The sequence below is a fragment of the Netta rufina genome (genome assembly GCF_964035555.1).
Source record: "Netta rufina genome assembly, chromosome: 16".
Taxonomy (NCBI): Eukaryota; Metazoa; Chordata; class Aves; order Anseriformes; family Anatidae; genus Netta; species Netta rufina.
In genome coordinates this window covers 2,575,404-2,596,238 of record NC_140140.1, presented here as the reverse complement: position 1 = coordinate 2,596,238, position 20,835 = coordinate 2,575,404, and the positions used below count along the sequence as shown (strand labels likewise).

General features: G+C 57.5%; 2 protein-coding genes across 2 annotated transcripts; both read right to left on the bottom strand.

The window, feature by feature from the left end:
• Positions 1–8,017: 8,017 nt before the first annotated feature.
• Positions 8,018–9,055, bottom strand: LOC311215630 (P2Y purinoceptor 1-like; the record flags this gene model as incomplete). The annotated part of the gene is made up of 1 exon (XM_084296903.1): positions 8,018–9,055. One exon carries the CDS (start codon positions 9,053–9,055, stop codon positions 8,018–8,020), a length of 1,038 nt encoding a protein of 345 aa, XP_084153029.1.
• A 2,257-nt stretch (positions 9,056–11,312) lies between these two features.
• CCN5 (cellular communication network factor 5) lies at positions 11,313–16,035 on the bottom strand (the record flags this gene model as incomplete). The annotated part of the gene is made up of 5 exons (XM_084296902.1): positions 15,916–16,035; positions 13,701–13,908; positions 12,911–13,156; positions 12,557–12,750; positions 11,313–11,543 (listed from the first exon to the last, which is right to left on the bottom strand). The coding sequence occupies exons 1-5, from the start codon at positions 15,973–15,975 to the stop codon at positions 11,313–11,315; spliced, it is 939 nt and encodes a 312-aa protein (XP_084153028.1). The 5' UTR covers positions 15,976–16,035.
• Positions 16,036–20,835: the final 4,800 nt, after the last annotated feature.

Here is a 20,835-nt window from a genome sequence, read left to right as displayed (position 1 = left end):
GCCCCTCCAGCCCTGACCTGTCCACAGCCAGCACCAGGGACATGGCGCCTGTCCTGCTGCAACCCTGAGCTCCTTTCCACCCTGGCCACCTTCCCACTTCCTCGCGGCACCCCGGTGCCAGCACCAGTAGTGAAAGTTGTTCCCAAACAAAAACTGCAGGTGCTGGTGCCCACAAGCTGTGGGAGGATTGCTGTGTGCCACCGCAGCACTCACAGCCCCTAAATCACACGGCAAGGCCTCCGCTGGAGGAATGTGCCTGGTTTGTGTTCTCCTTGGCCTTGCTTGCAGCCCTGCCAATGGGTCCTGGGATGCTGTTGAGTCTCCAAACCTAGGGCAGTGTCAGGCCACCTGCAAGAGGAGACGCTCCTTGTGCTGCTGGTAATTCTTTCCACTGGTCAGCAACGACATCTGTGACATCCTACCTTGCAGGAAGGGCACAGCAGTGCTCCTGCTGGTTCCTGGAGAAGGACACAGATCTCGCAGTGACCACATCACTCTCTTAGGGGTGATTCTGGGGCCCCAGTGCCCTGCAGCTCCAGTTCTGAGTTCCCCAGGTACTTGGAGCATTAAGATGCTATCCAAAGCCAGCTGCTCCATGCAGCTGCTGCAGCAACGTGCCAGGGCAGGGCCAAATGTGCAAAACACAGGGAGACGCTCTGCAGCCACAGGAGAAGATGGGCACAAGCTGCCTGTGCAATCCCTTTAGCAGCAGCTGAAGGAAGGACATCACTGGCTTCTCTCTTGGGGGGTTGCTGTGGGCATGTGCACAGCCTCTGTGCAATAAAAGCAGCTCAGAAGGAACAAGGGCAGGGGCAGTCTCCCAGCAAGAACCCCCAGCACCAAACCCAGGTTGGAATCGTTTCGTGCTTCCCTGTGAAGCTCGCTCCGTTCAACCTTTGGCTTCCCAGCGCCTTCGCTGTGCTTGGGAAGGTTCACGTGGCACCGGCAGGACCAGAGCAGGCAGGGTAAGGTACCTCAGCATCGATTTCCAGTGAGAAGTTGCGTTATGAGATTAAATGCCTCATTTTTACTGCACGGGGAGGCAGAAGGCAGGTGAGAGCTCTGGAAATCGAGCAGCAGCTGCGTGGTGTGCTGCTGTTTTCAGAGCCTGTGAGCGGGACAGGCGCTCCTCATCCGGCCAGCCCTGAGTGCAAACAAAGCCAGACCTCATCTGTGCTTCAACAGGGCCTAATTAATGTGTCTAATTGGCTCACATCTAATAATTCGGGGCTGGAAAGGAATTTATTAAAAAGCTTTCCTAGTTTTAATGGATTGAAACAGGCAAAGCTGCTCAGCAGGCTCAGAGGAAAGAGGCTAACACAGGCCGGCAGCAGAGGCTGTTTGGGGGGCTCCCGGAGCTCCTGCTTCCCCCTGGGCAGGAGTTTGGGCAGCACACAGCGCCCTGCCCAGCCGTGCCCGTGCTCCTCTTTGCTAAAAGATAAGGGCAAAGCTGAAGCTGGGGTCTGAGTCCCTGCCTTCTGCTCCTTCCTATGGCTGAGGGACAAGGGGCCATAACTCCCTCCAGGCAGCTGCTTCCCTGTTCCTTCCTGGAGGTGGCTGTAGACGACACCTTGCAGTATCTTTGCATTCTGAAACATCTCAGCAATCTCTCTCCTCGCTGCTGTCTGATGTACGTAGAGATGGGTGCATGCTGCCAGCCGTGCTCCAGCTGCTCTGTGCCCCTCGCTCGGTGCTGGCCGGACCCAGCACCTTGGGGTCCCTGACACACCGCCTGCCCTCACACCACCTTCCACCCTTGGGTGTCACCGAGGGCTGGAGGCAGGGGGCTGGCACCTCCCCGTGCTGAGCTGTGGAGTGCTGCAGGTCGCCGAGTGGCTCAGAGAGCACCGTGGCACGCTCCTCTTCTTCGGTTATTGGAAAAGAACAAATAGATGTTTTCTTCTGCCTTAGTAAAAGCATCAGCTCTTCTGGCTTTAATGCCATTTAATACTGAGATTATAGCCTCGCAACGCCGCAGGATATTTTTAAAGCAATGGATTAGTTCATTTCTAAAAAGGATTAGATACTGAGATACGAGTGCCCACACCAGCTGCAGCAGGCTGGAGCTCCAGGGACTGCCCAGCAGCCCCAGGCGTGTGGGGCGGGGAGCTGGGCACAGTGAGTTGGGCACCTTTAGCTGGGCATGGTGAGCTGGGCATGGCAGCAATCCCCTCTCCACACCAGGTGCCGGCGATACCCTCTTCTGCAGATACAGAGACTGCTGCCCCGTGACTGCACTGATCGTCCTGCACAACACCCTCCTGCTAGCCAGAACTAGCCTGCCTCTCCTACAGGCCATGCCCTGGGCTATTCGAGGCTCCCCCTGTTTGTTTCCAGAGGTTTGCCCCTGCCGTAGCTGAGGGTGGGAGTCCTGGCACGCTGGGGTGCTGAGCATCACTCAGGATCCTCCTGGCTTTCCCTGGGCTCTGGGATCTCCCTGCTGCCTCCCCCCCGACTCTGTGCAGCCTGGATGGCCGCAGGCACTTTGCTGTGCAATCTGGAAGCTCAGGCAGTGAATTAATAAAGTGCTGGGTGTAGAATGAAAATACAAACCGGTCACCAATGCAGATTGCCTCCGTGTGGTTGCTACAGATGAGGCTTGAGGGTTGCAAACCCCAGGGTACGTGCGGGTGGGCACAGCCCCACGTGTGGCTGTCCTCAGCCTCCTTGCCTGCTCCCAGCCCTGCCAAACCTCGGCTGTGCCTCCTTCTGACACCCCAGCACCCCACAGCCGTGGCAGAGCCCTGCCCCATTTCCTGCCCCATTTCCCTGCCTGCCCGAAGTGGGTGCTGCAGCGCCCGCACGGCCCCATGCCCCTTGCTCCCCACCACAGCTGGAGCCTGGGCAAGGAGCGCAGCTGGGCCGCAGACGTTGATGGTGCTCTTGTCAGTTTGTGACCACAAACTCTATTTTCAGCCTAATAAGTTTTTTATGTGCTTGGAAAGCTGTCAGCTGAGCGTCAGCCAGGCACAAAGTACCTGCCATAAATGCCTGGCCAGCACCCAGCCGGGGAGGTGCTGCGCTGCTGCAGCGGGGTTTTGATCTCGGCCACTTCAGTTGGTTCATTTATTTACCTTGAGCACCTCGGCTTCAGTAATAAAACCAAGATAAAATAATAAAGTTCCTGCTTGCTAACCAGTGGAAATACTTGCTGAGAGGCTGCTGGAGCAGAGCAGCCCCGAGCTTGGATGAGTGCCCCCGCGCAGCCAGGCTGCTCCTGGGACAAGGGACAGAGGCTCGGTGAGGGCTGCCCAGCTCGGTGCCCTGCACGGTGACTCCGGGGACAAGCAGCCACAGCATCGGGCTCACTGCAGGGCCACAGCCACGTCAGAGCCTTGGCTGAAGGCAGAGCAGGGCCTGATCCTGCTCCCACCACGCGTAGTGTCACGGTGCTATATATAAACACCTTCCCCGCTGCGAGCCGGGGCGCAGAGGCTCTGGGAACGCATCGCAAATATTCAAGTATTGGAAATATCCCACTGTAACCGGGGAAAAGTGCGTTGATTATTCACAACGAGTGGTCCCTTCCCTGTGCTGCTGTCTGAAATCAGAGCTCGGGGACTGAGCGGCGCGGAGCTGACTGCCTTCCCCACACCGGCTGGAATGCGCCGGGCACTGGTGTGTTGGGATGCAGTTTGCTTCCTCTCTGGGAGGCTTAACTGGGGAGCTGAGAGACATCTGCCCTGAACTGCGAATGCGAAGGGTCCCCTGTGCCCGCCCCAGCCCTGCCCCTTGCTTCCCGGCGCTGCTCAGAGGCTGAGCTGGGTCCCTGGGGCACAGCAAGCGGCAGCAGAGCCACGGCTGCTCCAGGCACCAGCGCCCCGTGAGTCAGCCACAGGGAATCAAATGAGCCCCCGGTTTTTGGGGAGCCGGGCACACCGCCTGTGAGGAGCAGGAGAAGCAGCCTGAGGCTCCCCTGGGACGAGGAGCAGCTGGGTAACTTTCAGGTGTCTCCTTTGAGCCTCCTTTGGGGTGGGAGGTGATGCTGTCCTGGGTTACCATAGGGCACCTCCTAGCAGTGACAGACCCAGGGCATGGGGATTTGGGGTTTCTGGCTTGAGAAGCAGATGTCCACAGATGGAGCCTGCTGCTTGGTCCACCAGTGACCCTCCCGTCCTCACCCCGTGGCATGGGAAAGCAAAATAAAACCTCCCAGCCGGTGCTGTGCTGCTGTGCTGCTGGCTTTGCTCCCCTGGGGACTACCCAGAGCCACCGGCAGCAAGCCCAGGGACGAGGAGCTCTGAAAAGGAGCCAGCCAGGAGGGGGAAAAGGCGCTGACCCCTGCATATCCCCCCTGCACCAACACCCCTGCGCTGGGGGCTGCGGGCGGGCTGGGTGCGGGATGCTGGAGCTGCCGGCTCTGCCAGCAAGGGGCTCGGAGGAGGGATATTGAGAGGGATGCTCTAAAAACCAGCTCATCCCCGCTGAGCCTGGGCTCACGGAGCCCTCCAGGCCCGGTGCAGCCGCAGCTGCTCTGTAACACACATACAAATGCGTGCTACGGCTGCGGCTGCTGCCGAGCTGCAAGTCAGCGCCTCCCGGGCTCCTGCCCCACGCAGGTCCCACCCGCAGCACCTATTTATAACCCAGGCACTGCAGGAGTAATATCAGGCTGGTGGCCTCACACAGGCATGCTAAATGTTGTTCTATTTATACGCTTTGCTCTTCTTACAAGCTGTTGGTCTCCCAGATGCCAAAGCACTGCAGCACAGACAGACTCAGATTTCCTCCTTTCCTGAAATATCCACCAGCAGCACCCAGCCCCGCACATATTTACCATTTTACCATATTTACCGTTACACCTGCAGTAGCTGCAGCTGCTGTCCCTTTCCAAGTGCAGTGGATGCCCTCGGTACATGAGATAACCTGCCGGGTCTGCACCCCTCAAGCACAATGAGACCGTTGTGCTGGAGAGCTGAGCGCTGGGCCTGGGGCTGCATCTCCGGGTGATGGGGCTTTGGGTTTCCCCATCCCTCTTCCCATCCACCCCAGCCACCTTCTTTCAGGATGTACTAGCTGCACCAAGCTCCCTGGAGAGTTAATTTCAGCCATGCATCACACACTGTGAACGCCAGTGGGGGCAAATCCTCTTTTCAGGCTTCAGACTCCTTCTAAAAATCTGTGCAAAGTAAAAATAAAGATTTAAACGGAGCTGAGTCCTCTGCATCTAGCTGTCAATGGCAGGGATGTGTTCTTGCATGGGGTTCTGCATGCCAAGCCAAACAGTTTGGCATTCTAGGGAAATGAAGGGCTCGTGCGTCTCTGCCTCTGTGCTCGTGCCTGTTAATTTTGCCTGAACGGCTTCCCCAGGCTGTCGGCTCAGAATTGTCTTTAACATAATAAATCTCAACCGTGCTTGCAACAAACCCTCGAGTAAGAGAGGTTTATTTAATGAAAGAAGAAACGCTGCCAAATTTCTGGGCCTGATCTCGATCCCATTAATGCCAGCAGAATTCCCACCACGTTGGGTTGTTGGTTGAGCCTGACATGGGGAAAGTGATTAAAAATCTCTGTCAGTCTGATTCTGGTGGCTCACTGCTCTGCTGTGCTGTGCCAGGGCTGGGCAGGAGGGCAGGCACTGGGGGTGGGATTCCTCTCGCCTAATTTTGGGCAGCCAGCTGTCTGCAGCAGAGGGGACAGCTCTGGGTGCCAACCCAGGCACTGCTGTGGCTGCTCCGGGGGCACTGATCCTTTCTGCCACATGAGCACTGGGGCACAGCCCTGCCAAAACACTGCCAGCCCCCCAGGACAGGGGGAGGACAAGGAGAAGGAGGGACACAGCAGCTCCCTGCTGTCCCTGTCCCCTTGTTGGTCACCTAAGGGACACTGCCACCACACCGGGTGGCTCGGAGGGGCCAGAGGGTGCCCAGAGGTGCCCAGGCACCGAGATGTCCCCTGTGGGACAGCAGCTGATCCTTGCCAGGGAGCAAGGGCTGGAGGAAGAGTGGCTGCTTCGCTCTTCATCACCCAGCTGAGAGAGCCAGGCTCACGTGCCAGCAGTTGTGCTTAATTACATGCAGCTAATAAAGGGCAGGAGCTCGGCTGTGCTTGTAGAGAGCAGTGCTGGCTGAGGACTGGAGAGTACAAGGTACTACAAAAATCTCAGAGGCATCATCCCAGCCTGTGGTTCCTTAATGGCTTTTGGTGGTTTGAGAGCTGTGGGATGCAGAAAAATGAGCTGTGTTGGGACTGCAACAGTTCCTGGGGCTCGGAGCTGGGCCTTGGGATGCTGATCTGTAAATCATCCTTAATGAAGATGTGGGGGGCATTGGAGAAGGGAGGTGGGTGGGAGGGGGGTTCCTTTTTTTTTTTTTTTTTTATCAGGAAAGGAGTAAAAGAATCAGAGGAGTAAAAGGTCAGAGCTCTGGAAGAGCACAGATCCTGGGGACATACAAGCAGCAGAGGGCAGCCTTGGTCCTAATGCCCCAAACACCTGCTGCAGGGACAAAAGATCAGCTCACCCCAGAACTAAACTTTGCCTTTTGGTTTCCTGAGGATGAGGCAGGAGATGAAAGTTTTGGGGCTGTGCTGGATCCCAGCAGACCCAGAGTAGGCTCTGGGGATCTCTCTGCCAGCTGCCTGGGCACTCTCTCTGCAGAGCCTGGGGAGCTCCCCGCTGCTCCTGCCTGCCCGACAGCTGGCTCCTGTGCCCCTGTAAGGCTCTAACAGAAGTCAGACGACTCAGGACTGAAAGCAATAACTGTTTATTTGCACATTAGGCGTGTTAGCTCTGCCTGAAAGCCAGCCACGGCTTCCTGCACAGAGCAGCGAGGTGGGGCTGTGAGCAGCTGCCGCCTGGTAAGACTTTGCTCCGACACGCAGTGCTCCTGGGCTGGTGCTTTCCCAGCACAGGGCGCTTCTAACTCACAGCCCCCCTCCTTCAGCAGGGGTGCGAAAGCTGCTGCTGCAAAGCGCTTTGCAGGACTGAAGGCAGTCTCCATTTCACAAGGACCAAAACATTCCAGCTGTTTGTGGTGGGGAACATGGAGAGCAGGAGAACTGCTCAGGAGCCTCTGCAGCAGAGCCCCACGGCCACCCCCCAGGCACTGGTGCACATCCTGCCCTCCCCAGCCACCCTTACCTCCAGAAGTCTTCGAGCCTCTCTTCAGATGGCATTTGGACATCTAATTTGCACCAGACACGTCTAATTTTGAACATCCTCGTGGGGCTGGATGGGAGAGCAAGCTGCAGCCGCCCACCTGCAGGGCTCTGCGGGGAGCTGCCTGCCGAGCCCCAGGTTCGGGCTGCTGCTGTCATTTGCCTTGTAAAGAACAATAAGGATAAAAAAAAAACAACTTTGGAAACTTCTAAATGCCAATTTGTTGTTGCCTGCTATGTGGTGTTCCAGAAGAGAGTGAGTAATGCTGAAATACTTTTTTTTTTTTTTTTTTTTTTTTTTTCGTCTGTGAAGAAGGTGGGCAGCGGAGGATAACAGATCCTGAAGCAGCTCAATTGCCCAGAACATCTAGCCCAGCAGCTGGCATGGTTTAGTCATACGTTTAAACTGAGTTATTTTTATGAATATTTCCTTTTCCAAAGCACTTCCTCTCTCAGCAGCCCGGCAATAGTAGTTCAATTACCACTGCCCTCTCCTTGTGTGAGGGAGGGAGCCCACCTCCAGTCCATGTCCCCCCCAGAAGTCTGGCAGCTTGAGGGTGCTGCGGGGCCCAGCATCGCTCGTCCCCGTCCCTCACTCGTCGAGAAGCCCAAAATGCAGCCAAGGGCTGTTAACCCCCCTCAGACTGCTGCATTGGAGACAGGGTTGAGAAATATTTCAGGAATGGGGTGAAGGCAGCATCTATTTTGTTCCATCTCCTGGCATGTTGTAGGCAAAGCAGTTGGGTTTGGTAGCTTTACTCTAAAACCTCACCCCGCTTCGGTGTCTGATGCCCGTGGTCCTGTCTGTCCCTGGCACCAGGGTCAGGTGTGGTGGTGGGGACGAGGGGCTGATACCAAGAAGGAGCCAAGCACAAGCCAATGCAGCACATCGTTTGGGGAAGGAGTTGTGCTGGGTGCCTCAGAGCTCATCAGAAGCCTCCTGCTCACCGGAGATGTTGCTCATCCTCGTCTCAAGCGCTTGGCGAGAGTTTTCCCTTGTGAAGGCAGACTCCAGGGACTTCTTGGCCCTTCGGTAGATGGTTCTCAAACGTGAGGTGCAGTCCTTGCTGGTCATTACGTAGAGCAGGGGGTTGAGGGCACTGTTGAAGCTGGCCAGGCCCCTGGTCACCTGGTAGGAGACGTAGATGTCCCTTGAAGCCTGCGTGCAGGACCCTTGCAGTTGCCAGCGCCGGGACAGCAAGTTGAGGTTCCTGAAGACGTGGTAGGGGAGGAAGCAGACAGAGAAGAGGACCATCACGAGAACCACCAGTCTGATGCTCCTTCTCCTGAGGCCGGGGTCCATGGTGTCGTTCCTGCAGAGCACCACCACCACGTGGCAGTAGCAGCCGACGATGATGAGGAAGGGCACAACGAAGCCGGTGGCAGTGACGGCTGCGGTGTACGCCAGGTACCTGTCCAGGCTGTCCTGCTCCGTGGTGTCATGGCACTGCGTCCCCGCAGGGTTCATCTTGCTGAAGGCCAGGTCGGGGGCCACCTGCGCCACCACCCACCCCCAGACCGCGGCGCTGAGCCACGCGGAGGAGAAGAGCTCCTGGCACCTACCCCGCGCCCGCAGCGGGTGCACGATGCCCAGGTAGCGGTGGAGGCTGATGCAGGTGAGGAAGCCGATGCTGGCATAGAGGTTGAGGTGGAAGAGGCCCCGTGTCAGCCGGCACCAGGCCCTGCCGAAGGGCCAGGTCCTGCCCCGCAGGTAGTAGCTGATGAGGAAGGGCAGCGTGCCCACGTACAGCAGGTCGGCCAGGCCCAGGTTGCCCACCAGCAGGCTGAGGGGTCCGCGGGGGGTGGCCCGCAGGTGCCACAGCCCCAGCGCGTTCCCCACCAGCCCCAGCGGGGTCACCACCAGGTAGACGCCAGGCAAGAAGTGATGGGCGAAGGCGGCGTTGATGGGGCACGGGGCGCTGCTGGAGTTGCCCGAAAGCGGAGCCTGGGCCGCCATCGGGTGCTGCAGCAGCTGGCCGGGGGCTGGGGAGGAAACAGGGCGGTGCTGGCAGCGGCGGTGCCTGAGGCGGCGCTTGCAGCAGCAGCAGGATCCGGCCCGGGGCTCTGGCTGTCCTCACCTCCCCTCTCTGATGCCCTTTGGCCGGGGGCAAGGGGAGCAGAGAGCCCGGAGGTGGATGGCTGAGGCCGTCCCCTGCTCAGCACCCTGTTGTCAGCCCCTGGATGTATTTTGAGACCGGCGCCAGGGCTCCAGCTATTTCTGGTGGTGCTGGAGGGGGCGGGAGGAAGGGATGCATGCACGGGGGTGGCCCTGAATTGCAGCCGGTGGGAGAGCTCTGCAGCTCACTGCTGTGGCTCTGTCCCATCCCGTCGGGGTGAAGGGGGTCACCCCATCCCCCAAAACAGCCTAAGCACCCCGTGACAGCTTACTGCTGCTGCCCATCTTACATCCTTCCCCCAAACACAGACAGAAATCCTCCTCCTCCTCTGAGTAGTTTTGATCCATACTTTGTTATTGCTTGCCTGTGGGGTGAAGTCTGAGGGCTGCAGGCATCCCCAGGGTGTGCAGCTGCAAAGAGGTTCCCGTGGGGACGCGGCTTTTCCAACCATGGCAGGGTGGGGTATTTGTGGGACTGTGCTCCTGGCATGCCACTCCGTCCAGAAATTCACTCACACTAGAGGTGCACCAATACCAAAAATGCAAAAAAATCTTGTTTTGTTGTTCAGCACTGCACCCTTGTGCCCAGGGAGGTATGTAAAAGTGCTTAGTTTTACCGAGAGGCTCACCAGCCCTTTCCCAGCCATCTCCACATGTTTAAAAATCACCGGATGGAAAAAAAAAAAAAAAAAGGTTCTGCATGGTGTTTACTCATGCAGTGGCTCACAGTTTCTCTTTCGGAGGCTACATGTGCTTGCTAGGAAACGACCTGCGATGCATGGCTCACCGCGGGCGCAGCCGGATCACCCACTGCTCGTGCACGGATGTGGTGGTGGCGTGTGAGGGGAGCTGGGTTCTCCTTGGGGTTGGGGTTGAGCTTTAGGGGTGACCACAATTATCTGTGGGATAAACTCTCTGCATCCACACCCCGAAGGGCAGGCGAAGCCCAGAAATCACGGTGTCGGGGGCTGCGACAAGCACAAACCCCACAAAGGCATGTTTCCAGGGCAGCAGGGCTTCAGGGGGAACGGCAAATGTTGTGAGCCTCACAATCCAAACTCAAGAGTCGATTTCCCTCTTTCCTTGGGGAGAAATAGCTCTGATTTATTTGGATTCGTTAACTTATTGTTTAGGTGTTCTCTGCGGAGTGAATCAGGGAGAAGTGACATTTTGCTGCCAGGAAAACAAAACAAAAATGAAAAAAGAGGTGTGTAGAGTCATTGCTGTGTGGGATTTGCAGGTTGCCACTTAAAAAGTGACCTTTTTAGTGTTTGTTGTCATCCAGAGGTGGCTGAGAGCTGGGAAATCACCTTAGTGGCCTCGTCCCACCATGAGAACTGGCTTCAAAACAGAATTTTCAGTACACTGAACACGTCTTCTCAGTGTCAACAGAGGAACATTGTGGTTTTAAGGTCTATGTGAGCCTCATGTCACAGCTTTTGTGGCACAGCCACCACAGAAGTAAAAAGAAAGAAAAAAGGCCCAGAAAAGCTGTGGCTGGGGCCAGGTTCACTCTGCAGTTTGCTGCCTGCCAGAGGTTTGCCGTGTTCCGATAGCAAACTGAATTAAGGATCTGCACTCGGGCAGCACACCAGATGATCACGGTAAATAATTCTCGTTGTAAACAAGGTTTTGCTTTTACTGCGTGAGCAGCGAGATTTTGTTTTTCTTTATTATTTTTTTTTTCCTCAAAGAGGTGGCTGAAAGTGCCATTGACATTTATTTTCAGCACTTTCAGGGACTGGGGGAGCGGGCAAGCAGCTGCTCAGCCCTGCTGGTTTTTCCTGCTGCTGGCCCAGGGATGTATTTAATCCAGGCCGACACGCTGCCACAGAGGTTTCAACACTTTAATTCCATGGATACACACCCAAATCATGCATCCCTCGCCTGGACACACAGCCTAGACCACTGCTTCCTGGCCATGGGCCGTGCGATGCCTCTGCTCACTTCAGCGAGGCCGTTAGAGGGCATTTGGGCTGCGTTTCTGCATGGCCCCCATGAGGCTTATTGCTGGGGAAAAACAAACGCAGAGCTGCTCAGCAGCTCTCCAGCCTGTTGTCACAATTTGTTTTCCCTTCTCCTGCCTTTGCTTTGGCCCTCAGCTTTGGGGGTACGTGCCTGGGTGCTTGGTGGTGTCTGGTGCCACGGAGCGGTGCCTCCTCTGTCTGAGCTCCTCGCTCACCAAAGCCCTGCCAAACCGCCGGGGCTTTGGGGAGGAGGAGGCCAGGCGGGGCAGGAAGGGTCCTGCTGATCCTGGAGGGATGTGGGGAAGGTGAATGCGAGCAGCCACAGGGATGCCTCTGCTGACACCCAGGCACACGGTGGCTGCCTGGCAGTGGGATGGGTGAGCGCGTTGCTGAGCCCCACAGCCCGAGCCCTGGCACTGGGAGTCCCATTGGGGGTCTCCCTGTGCCAACCCCCACAGAGCAGAGCGGTGTGTGTGGTGCTCAGCACAGGAACAGCACTGCCCAGCCCTCTCCAAAGCCCCACCGGCCCAAGAAAGGACCAAGTCCCTGCTTCTCAGGTGGGTTCATGCTTGGGACGAGGTTTCCTCATTTCATGCAGCCGAAGAAACTTGGGGATGCTGCCCAGTAACCCGGCCTGGGGCAACAGGGTGCACGTGGTGGGCGTAGGGATCCTGTTCCCTATTTCCACCCTCCTTTGTAGGCAAGATCTGTCAGTTCTTCCTCAGTTTCCCCAAGGACAAGTCCTCCATCTCCGCTGAAACCACGGTGCCATGGGCTTGTGCCAGACTCTTTGCCGGGGCGAGGCGTTGGCTCCAGGCTGCAACCAGGGTGGGCATGGCCACAAACGCCCTCCTCATCCCCTCTGGAAAGGCAGAGCAGAGTGATGGGGTGGTGGAGGGGTGGTGACATGCTCCCCGCGTCTGGGGAGCTGGGACATGCAGCAGCAGGGGCACATGGAGCAGGAAAGTGCTGGCTGCATGTGATCGAGGCAGTTGTGCAGTGTGCTTACACTAGGGTCGTGCCAGGCTAATGAAAGGGATAGAAGAGCCCAGCCCCAGTGTACCCAGGCAGGAGCTGCAAGCACAGCCTCTGCCACAGGGACAGGTCCAGCCCGGCTGCAGGGTGCAGAGCCACACGGGACCCACGATGCTCTCAGATTCAGACATCCAGAGCCTCCAAACTCAGGGCTGCTCCTGCTGCTGGGTGGCTGGGGTACGTCCCAAGCGCACCCACCACCAGCAGGTGGTTTGTCTTGCCCAGGGATAGGTTTGGCTTGTGGCTGGGGTGTGCACGGGTACTCGTGCTGGCTGGAACACCCCGTTCCTGGTCAGAGTTGTTGCCCCGAGGTTTTGGCTGCCCCGAGGCCCTCGCTTACCGCAGGGGGTGCCACTGGCAGGGCCGGGCAGGGTCTGGCCATGCAGAGCCTCCTCTGTGTCTCCAGGCGGCAGGAGCGGTTCTGGTTGGAGACACGGGTGGAGATGCCCACGCCACAGGTGGCTGAGCAGGCGCTCCACTCCGTGCCCCACGGCCGGCACGGGTACGGCACCACCGGGGATGCTGCTGCGGGGGCTGGATGGAGACAGAGGATGGAGAAAGAGAGCTTGGAGCCCAGCACCACGCTGCGTGCCAGGATGGGTGCTGCGACGTGATCCTGCATGGTGGGGAGACGTGCAGCGAGGTGCCTCCTGTTGGTGCTCTCCAAGCCCTCACCACCATGTCCTCCTCTTACCTGCCCTGGCATCCTGGAGCCGCTCTCCAGCCTCGCAGACCCACTCGGGGCAGCACTTGCCCGGGATGTCCACGCGCCGCGGGTGGGGGCAGTCCGGGGTGGGCAGGCGCACGTCCTCCTGGCAGAGCGGGACGCAGGTGAAGCCCCCGTCCAAGCAGCGGCACTGCAGCTTGCAGCTGGGCTGGAAAACCTCCCCGTCCCGATAGACCCGGCCGTTCACCTCGCAGCCCTCCTCCACATCTTCAACTGCAATGACAGCCCCGGAGCCCGTCACGGACAGGGTAATGGTAAGGGGGGGAGGGCGGAGGGGTAAAAAGGGTGGCTAGGGGTTGCAAGGGGCAGAGTTGCAGGGTGGGTGCGGGTTTGCTGCTGATCACCTGCAGCAGTGTGTGCATCACCCCTCTTCCCCTTCCCTGCTCCCTCTGCTGAGCTCTTCACGTGTTTTTTTTCAGAGCAGTAGCTCACCAGTTGGTGAGAAACCCGCTGCCCTCTGGCTCTGCCTATATCCCTCAGGGTTTTCAGACTTAAAAAAAATTTCTCTGCAGCACCTCAGCCTCCAGCCCCAGCAGGGCGACTGGTACTGCAGCATCCCCACCCTGGTTCAAATCACCCCCAAAACCCATCTAGCAACCACTGGCTGGAGGAACAGCACAGCCCCAAGGCCATCTGCATGCATCATCCTCAATAGAGCTGCTCTTGAGGATGTGTCCAGGTCGCTGGTCGCAGGCTCCACGGTGCCTGGAGCCTGAGGGCTTCCTGGGGGGGGGGACACAGGCGCTGCGGTGCTCACAGTTGCAGGTGGCTCCGGTGCCCGTGCTGTAGTCACAGACGAGGCCCTGGCTGCGGTCGCAGACGTGGAGGAAGTCGCAGGGCTCTCCCAGGCGCCGTGCACACACCTTGCAGCAGCCGCAGCCATCCAGGACCAGGGGAGAGCCGCGGGGGCAGCGGGGAGGCACCCAGGGGCAGTAGCACGGCCGGCGGCACAGCTGGGCGCACACCTGCGGGGACAAAACCATCGCTGGCTGCTTGGCTGACGGCTGCTATTTCACTAGGACGGCCAGGGAACCCGCTCTGAATGTCGGTCACGGTGGGGTGGGGGCAGGGTTTTGGTGGAGGGAGGCTCCACACAGCCATAGGAATACGGCAAGGCAGCCTGGAATGGTGCCGTCCTCGTAGGGCGTGATGGGCACCTGCAGCTCCCATGGAAAACAGGGGGAACGAGGCACGTTTTGCATGATGGAGGCTTAACAGCTCTCATTTGGGCCGAGACATGGGGCAACGTGTTTGCAGTGGGGGAGCAGAAGCCAAATGAAGCTCACTGCTGTCCCTTCTGGTCCACCTGCCTCCTCTGCCCGGCTCGCTGGGTGAGGAGCACGTAGATAGATGGGCTTTCAGGGACTGGGAGCCGAATTTCTCCTCCCAGCTACGTGGAGTGATGACTTTGGCAGGTCTGTGCACCACGGTTGTTTGCCTGCCCTGCTGGCTGTTTTCCAGGGCCGTGCCTGCAGGGGCTGACCCAGGCAGGTAGGTGCTCATGCCCGTGGTTTGTGCTGCACACACCATTACCCCGGCACTAACAGCTTCTGCAGGCAGCGCTCGTCTCGTGTCCGACAGGGACGGCTGCTGGGGCTGTTGCATGTTGGGCCTGAAGCCAAATGGTTTGGACCTGCCATTTGGAAGCGAATTCTTTCCAATCCTGGCCCGGACAATGCCGGTATGGATGTGAGCCCTGCCTGCACGTGAGCCCCGTGCTCCCCTCCTGCAGCACTACGCCCATGGCACCTCCAGCACCTGCTCAGTGAATGCGCAACTCAAACCAGCCCTGTCCTGAGCCAGACATGGGTGTCTGCTGAGCCTGCCAGGAGATGATGGATTCAGCTGGAGCACATGGGTTTTACAAACCATCTTCCTCTCTTTTTTAGAATTTCTCCCTCCAGCATCAAGCCTGGCATGACCAGCTAGGGATGGGTACAGGTGTGCTGTCTGCTCACCTGCTTGCAGCAGTTCAGCTCACCAGATGTTTTTTTATTGACCTGTAGAAGTGTCAGTGCCAGGAATTAGAGATAAAATATGCCCAAAAAGGGCTGGGCAATCCCTGTTCCAGTTTTATCAATGAGCAGCAGAAGCCAGCGAGACCCGGGCAGGGACTGGAGGACCAGCTGTGATATGATGGCAAGGTCTGGGCTGGGGACAAGAGGCTGCTGGTGATGTTCCAGAAATTCACCGAGTACTCCTGGGGTAGGAGCCATTCCTCAGTCACAGCTTAACAGGGAGCCAAGAGCATTTTTCATCTTTCAGGTTTCTATTACAGAACAATATTTTAGAGAGATTAGCCAAGCCAACTCCATTAATCCATTTCCCCTTGCTCCCTGTAATTAACTCGTCATTAGATGACAATGTGGCTCCTATTAGAGATCTTAAGTGCCTGGGAAAGCAGTGAAATGGGCACGAAGCTGCTGAGATGTCCCTGCCTGCACAATGTCTGACTTGGGATTCAAGCAGCGATGAGAAGAATTTGGAGCTGCGCGTCCCCCCCCCGCCTTTCAAAACTCTGCACAGGGAGCGATGCCACGCAGAAAGGAGGGAAAAAACAAATCATAGAACAACCCAAATCCTGTCAGAGGTATCCGACAGCTCCGTGTGAGCATCCTGGGATGAGCAGATGGCTGGGCACCCCTGGGGCTGGTGCTCGCTGCCCGGCCAGCACAGAGCGAGGAACCTGTGGGAGCTGGCACGGAGCCACAGGGAAGGGACGAGCGAGCAGAGTACATCGCTGCCATTCCTGCCTGCACCATGACGGCATTTGGCCCACGAGCATTAAGACCCCGCTGATTAATTCGAGCTCTCTCCCAAGCACAGCTCTGCCTCTGCGAGGCTGCAGCAAGGCAGCCTGCCTGCCAGCGGGAGCTAGGGCTCGAGCCAGCACCGGAGCCTGAGCCTCCTTTTGGGAGAGCCGGGTGCTTCCCCGATGAGGCTACAGCCACCCGGTGCCCCGTCTCCCTTACCTTGGAGAGGATGCAGAGCAGGGAGAGGAAGAGGAGCTGTTTCTCCAGCCGGAGCCTCATGCTGCTCGCCCCGCGGCACTTGGGCACATCGCCCCCCGGGCGGCCAGAGGCAGCAGCGTGTTTGCGGGCTTTAAAGCCCTGAGTGGGTCCTGCTGGTGTTTATACTCTCCCTGCTCTGATGTCACTCCCAGGCTCCAATATAAACAGGAGTAGGTTTGGACGAGCCTCAAGATTTGCTTCTTTTCTTTTTTTTTTTTTTTCCAGCCGACATTCCAGCTGACATTTCCACTCCCCTCAAGGTGAGAGCGTGCTGCCTGCCAGGAGAGCAAGCGAAGGGAAGGGACGCTGTCCCCAGGGATGTGGGCATGGCAGAGGGGGCCACGGTGCCCGCAGAGATGGCCAAAGCCTCTGCCTGCTACGTGTTGGCTGCCAAACAGAGCCAGCACCGTTCTTCAGGGTTGTGAAAGGTCTGGGGTAGCTGTCCACCCGAAATCCAGTCTGGGAAATGCAACTCTGGCACTGCTGATTTCAAGCCTTGTAAACCCAAACTCAGCTCCTGAAAAAGCTGTGACCGAGTCCACGAGGACTTCGAAGCGGGTGACAGGTCCCCAGTTTCCTGCAGAGCCGTCCCTGAGCTCAGCCCCCCGGGCACAGAGCTGCCGCATGCGAGCATGGGGAGGGCAGGGCAGGAAGGCTGCAGGGCCAGCTCTGCGGTCACCGCCAGGATTCTCTGCTCTGGTTCTGCTTCGTTAGCTGCTGTCGGGCTGTTAACGAGGCTGTGGCAGCCCGTGCTGCTGGTCACCCCTCTGTGTCGAGGAGCGGTGCAGCCGCGGTGCCTCTACCAGCAGTGGCTCGAGAGGAGCCAGAGCCCTGATGTAGCCTTGCTGCAGGGGACAGGGAATTCAATTCATTATCCCGGGCTTGTTTATTGCAAATCCAGATTAATGGGCATGGCTTCATTTTCCAGTTAGAAACTGGGATCACGTGCTGATAAGGGAAGGAAAGCCTCGTCTTGTACCCACGGGGCTCTGCCTGCATGTCCCTGTGCTCACGGTGTCCCCATGTCCCCAGGCTCATGGTGTCCCCATGTCCCCAGGTCACCGTGTGGGGCTGTGGGCAGCGAGGGGCAGCGCAGGAGCCCTCGCACAGGTTCTGGTTCATGAAGCAGCACGTTAACAGCTCACTTTCTAAATACTCACTCACAACCCTTCCCATCCGGAGCATGTACCCCATATGTGTCCTGTACCATGCGTGTGATTTCATAGCTACTAATTAATTCCACATGTTGTGCTCCACAGTTTCCATGGTATTATTGTCAGCTTTTTTTTTTTTTTTTTTTTTTTTTTTGTGGTCAGTTGTGCAAGAAAATAGTTGATACAGGGATCTGAGTACGTCTCCTTTGAGTTAGCCGCTGGCAGACTCTGCTGTTTCTATAGGAATGAAGGAACTCACCCTGCGAATTTACATTTTAGACAGCTGTGTGTTTTTTTTTCATGGCTGTGCCATTTAACGTGCCATTGTGAATAGCACTGAGCGTGCACCCTGCTCATCTGGAATCGCACCCATCTGCAACAAGCTGTAGCTTCTTTTTGCTTCGGAGTCTCCCCACTTTTGCTCTGTGTCAGGTGCTGGGCGTCCCCTGGGCTGGTTGAAGTTGGAGCAGGGCTGGACGTCGGTCTCTGCTGGGCACCGAGACTGTCCTGCTCCTTGCTGGGTCTATTCCTCTTTGTATGAACAGGGAAATTGTCATAGGCAGAGCGAGAGCAGCCCCACACCTTGGAGGAGAAGACGTTCTCCTTGCTCCTGGCAGCCGAGGCGCAATCCCCGTGCCAGGGCAGCAGGGTGGTTGCAGGAGGGCAGGTGGCACTGGTGGGCAAACTGGGCAGACATCACGCTCAGGAGAGCCAGGAGCCCCAAGATGAAGAGGAGACACCCCAGGTCTCCCCTGGCTGCTGAGCCCTTAGGGGTAGCTGCTGGCTCTTTTTCATGAGACTTCTGGAAATAGCCTGGCTTTGGGAACCTTGGAAATACCTATGTTTTTGGCAGGATGGTGAAGTTGTTTCCTACCCAGAATGAATCCTGCTCCAGCTTCAGAGAGCAGAGCCAAGGGCTGGTTATGGCCATTTCCATCCCAGCCAGCCAGTTTTACCCCCCCTGGTTCCTGCACCTTAACCGGGGTGGGAGCGGGCTGGGACAACTGGCCATGGCGAGGGGCAAGGGACGGGCCCGGCAATCCTTTACCTTGAGGTCACTGCTTCCACCCCGAGCCCGGGCTAGGAGAGACTGAAAGTATTTACCATCTGGTGACCGGCCAAGTGACTTGTGAGAAAAGAATTCAGGGCTGCCGTCCAGTTCCTGATGGTCAGGCAACGGCAGCAGAAACCTCAGCTTTGGCTGGGACCGGCCGACCCCTGCAGGCTGCCAGGCACGGGGCTGGGGGCGAGCACAGCCCTCTGCCACCCCTAAAGGGTCTGCTGGATGGGAGCATGGTCCTGGCTTGTTTTTGGGGTGCTTTGAAGGAGATTGCATTAAAAAGAAGGTGATAAATGGGTCTCTGTGCTCGTGACCAAAACCCTGCAGTTGCCAAGAGGAAGGAGCTGAGAGATTGCCCGGGGGAGTGAATGGACTATCACAGCTGAGAAATGGCTTCCTTAGCCAAAACTATGGGAAAAGCTCATAATTCAAACAGAGGGCTTATCCCTACCACAGCCCAGCCATGTATCAACTGCTGTGAGAGGAGAAAGCTCTTTCTCAATAGGCGTATCAAACCCTGGGCAAGAATTCTGTGAGATTCTCTGCTGAAGTCCAGACGAGCAATTCGTAATCGTCCCCATAAGTTAAACATCCAGATAACCCACGGAATAAGAATTCTGTAAAACAAAGTCTGGAAACCTCAGCCCGATGAGTCTTCCCATTATTATTTGGAAAACTGTCAGAAATCATCACGTATCAAACATTATGGTCCTCGGAGAGTTTATTTTTGGTACGAAGCATCACCAAGCATAAGCTTCTTTTAAAATCTCACTACAAGTTTTGTCTTTCAGACAAGATATAAAACCCAGACCCTGACCTTGTGTGGTTCCTGACAGACCCTTGGTATTTTCCATCGAGCTGCATGGCTAACTCATGTTTCCCAATCAAATTGCTCATGCTTTTCGGCTATCTCTGTTTTTTCTTGTGGTTTCAGGCTAAAATAAGCCATATTTTTCCTCTGGTTCTTGTCCTGGTGGGGTGTGCTGCGTGTTCTCAGGCAACTGCCGTGTCTCTTGCAGCATCGTCAGTGCTACAAGCAGAGGCGTGCACAGAGCCAGCGGTGCCTTGGGGTCTCACCAAGCTCCCCTTCGAACCGCAGCCAGCTCTGCCTGCTGGAGGGAGAGCTTGGGCGATGTCTGTGCGTCCTCCAGGCCCTGGGTGCGGGACTCCACGAGGCCCCTGCAGGATGGTGCACGAGGTGTGGCTGTGATTTTGTGGCCGTTTCCTTCTCCAGAAGCTGGCCAGGTGCTCAGCCCTGCTGCACCCACCCCTTCCCCACGTCCTGCAGCACCGGGCTGCAGGGGCTGAGGGCCTGGCAGACCTTGAGCATGAACCTAGAGGAGCCTTGCACCCATGCTGAGGAAGAGGAGGTGCCGGGCACTGCAGGGACCTGCCGAGCACCCTGTGCAATGGGCACATCTCAGCACCCATGAAGGGTGGAGGAGCACACAGAAGGGCTTTCAGCTTTGGCACTGGGCACCTTGACAGGGCTCACCGTGGGCACTGTGAGGAGGATGGGAGAGCTGCCCATCCACCCACCCTGCACCCCTGCTTTGTTCACCACCAGCCCAAATTGTTGCTGTCCAAAACCAGTCAGGAAGAGGAGATGCTGCCGCTCCTTGGGGCTCACACTGCAGGCTTTGGGGCGAGCCCTGCCTCCTCCCTGCACCCAAGGAATGAAGCCAGCACCGGGCTGGCTCTGCATCTCCTAAACAAGCATCCCACCAGACTAAGAAGTCTGAGAGCAGCACTGCCTGTGTGTGCAGAGGGGTCCCAGGCCCCCAGCACTCCCCCACGCCCCATCCCAATGCCGGAGCCATCTCCCAAGCACGCACATCCCAAAAACCAGCTCCTCTTCTCCTCATCCGCAGCCAGGGCAATAAAGGCACGGCCGAAACCTTGAGTGTGTGTGTGGGATCCAGTCGAGAAAAACAAGCCTCTGGGTCTCACTACGGTTATAAAAGCAACGATGTCGCCCGGAAAGTATGTACCAGCGAGCGGAGCGCTGCCTGCCTCAAGAGGGGTGAGCGGAGGAGGTGGGCACCGGCTCAAATATGACTCAAAATCAGGGGAAATGATTTCTGCTGAACGTAATTACTCCGGCTCCAGCCCTGATCAATACGAGGAGCTGAAAGGCTCATAAACCGGCCGGGAATGCGAGCTATGCAGGGTGATTTGTAGAAGGTGCTTGGCTCCGGGCTCCTGCCTGCTGTCAGGCTGCCCATGGGCAGGAGACCTGCCGCGGGGGGGATGGCAGGGGGGCGGCTGGCTAATTGCAAACCCACAGCCCCTAACGAGAATCCCCCAAGAAGGAGCAGAGGTGGCTACCTCACGTAGGTCCCGATGCTAATTAGGAGTGAGCAGACGGCTGGGCTGGGCTGGTTTCACACCCCAACCGCAAGGCGAGAGCCGAGGCTGGCCCTTCGCAGCCAGGCTGCCTCACGCTGCCCCCCCTGTTCTGGGGGGCTTTGGGGGGGCTGGCACCCCTGCAGGGCGGGGAGGTCTCCTGCAGAGCGGTGCTTTCCTTGAGGTGGTGAGGGAAGGGGGTGACAGGGTTCTTGTCCTGCTGATCCCCTGGGAGACTGGGCACCCCCCTGCAGAGGTCTCCTCCTCTTCTCCTCCTCCACAGAGCATCCCTGGGCACCACGATGTGGAGAGGCAGCGATG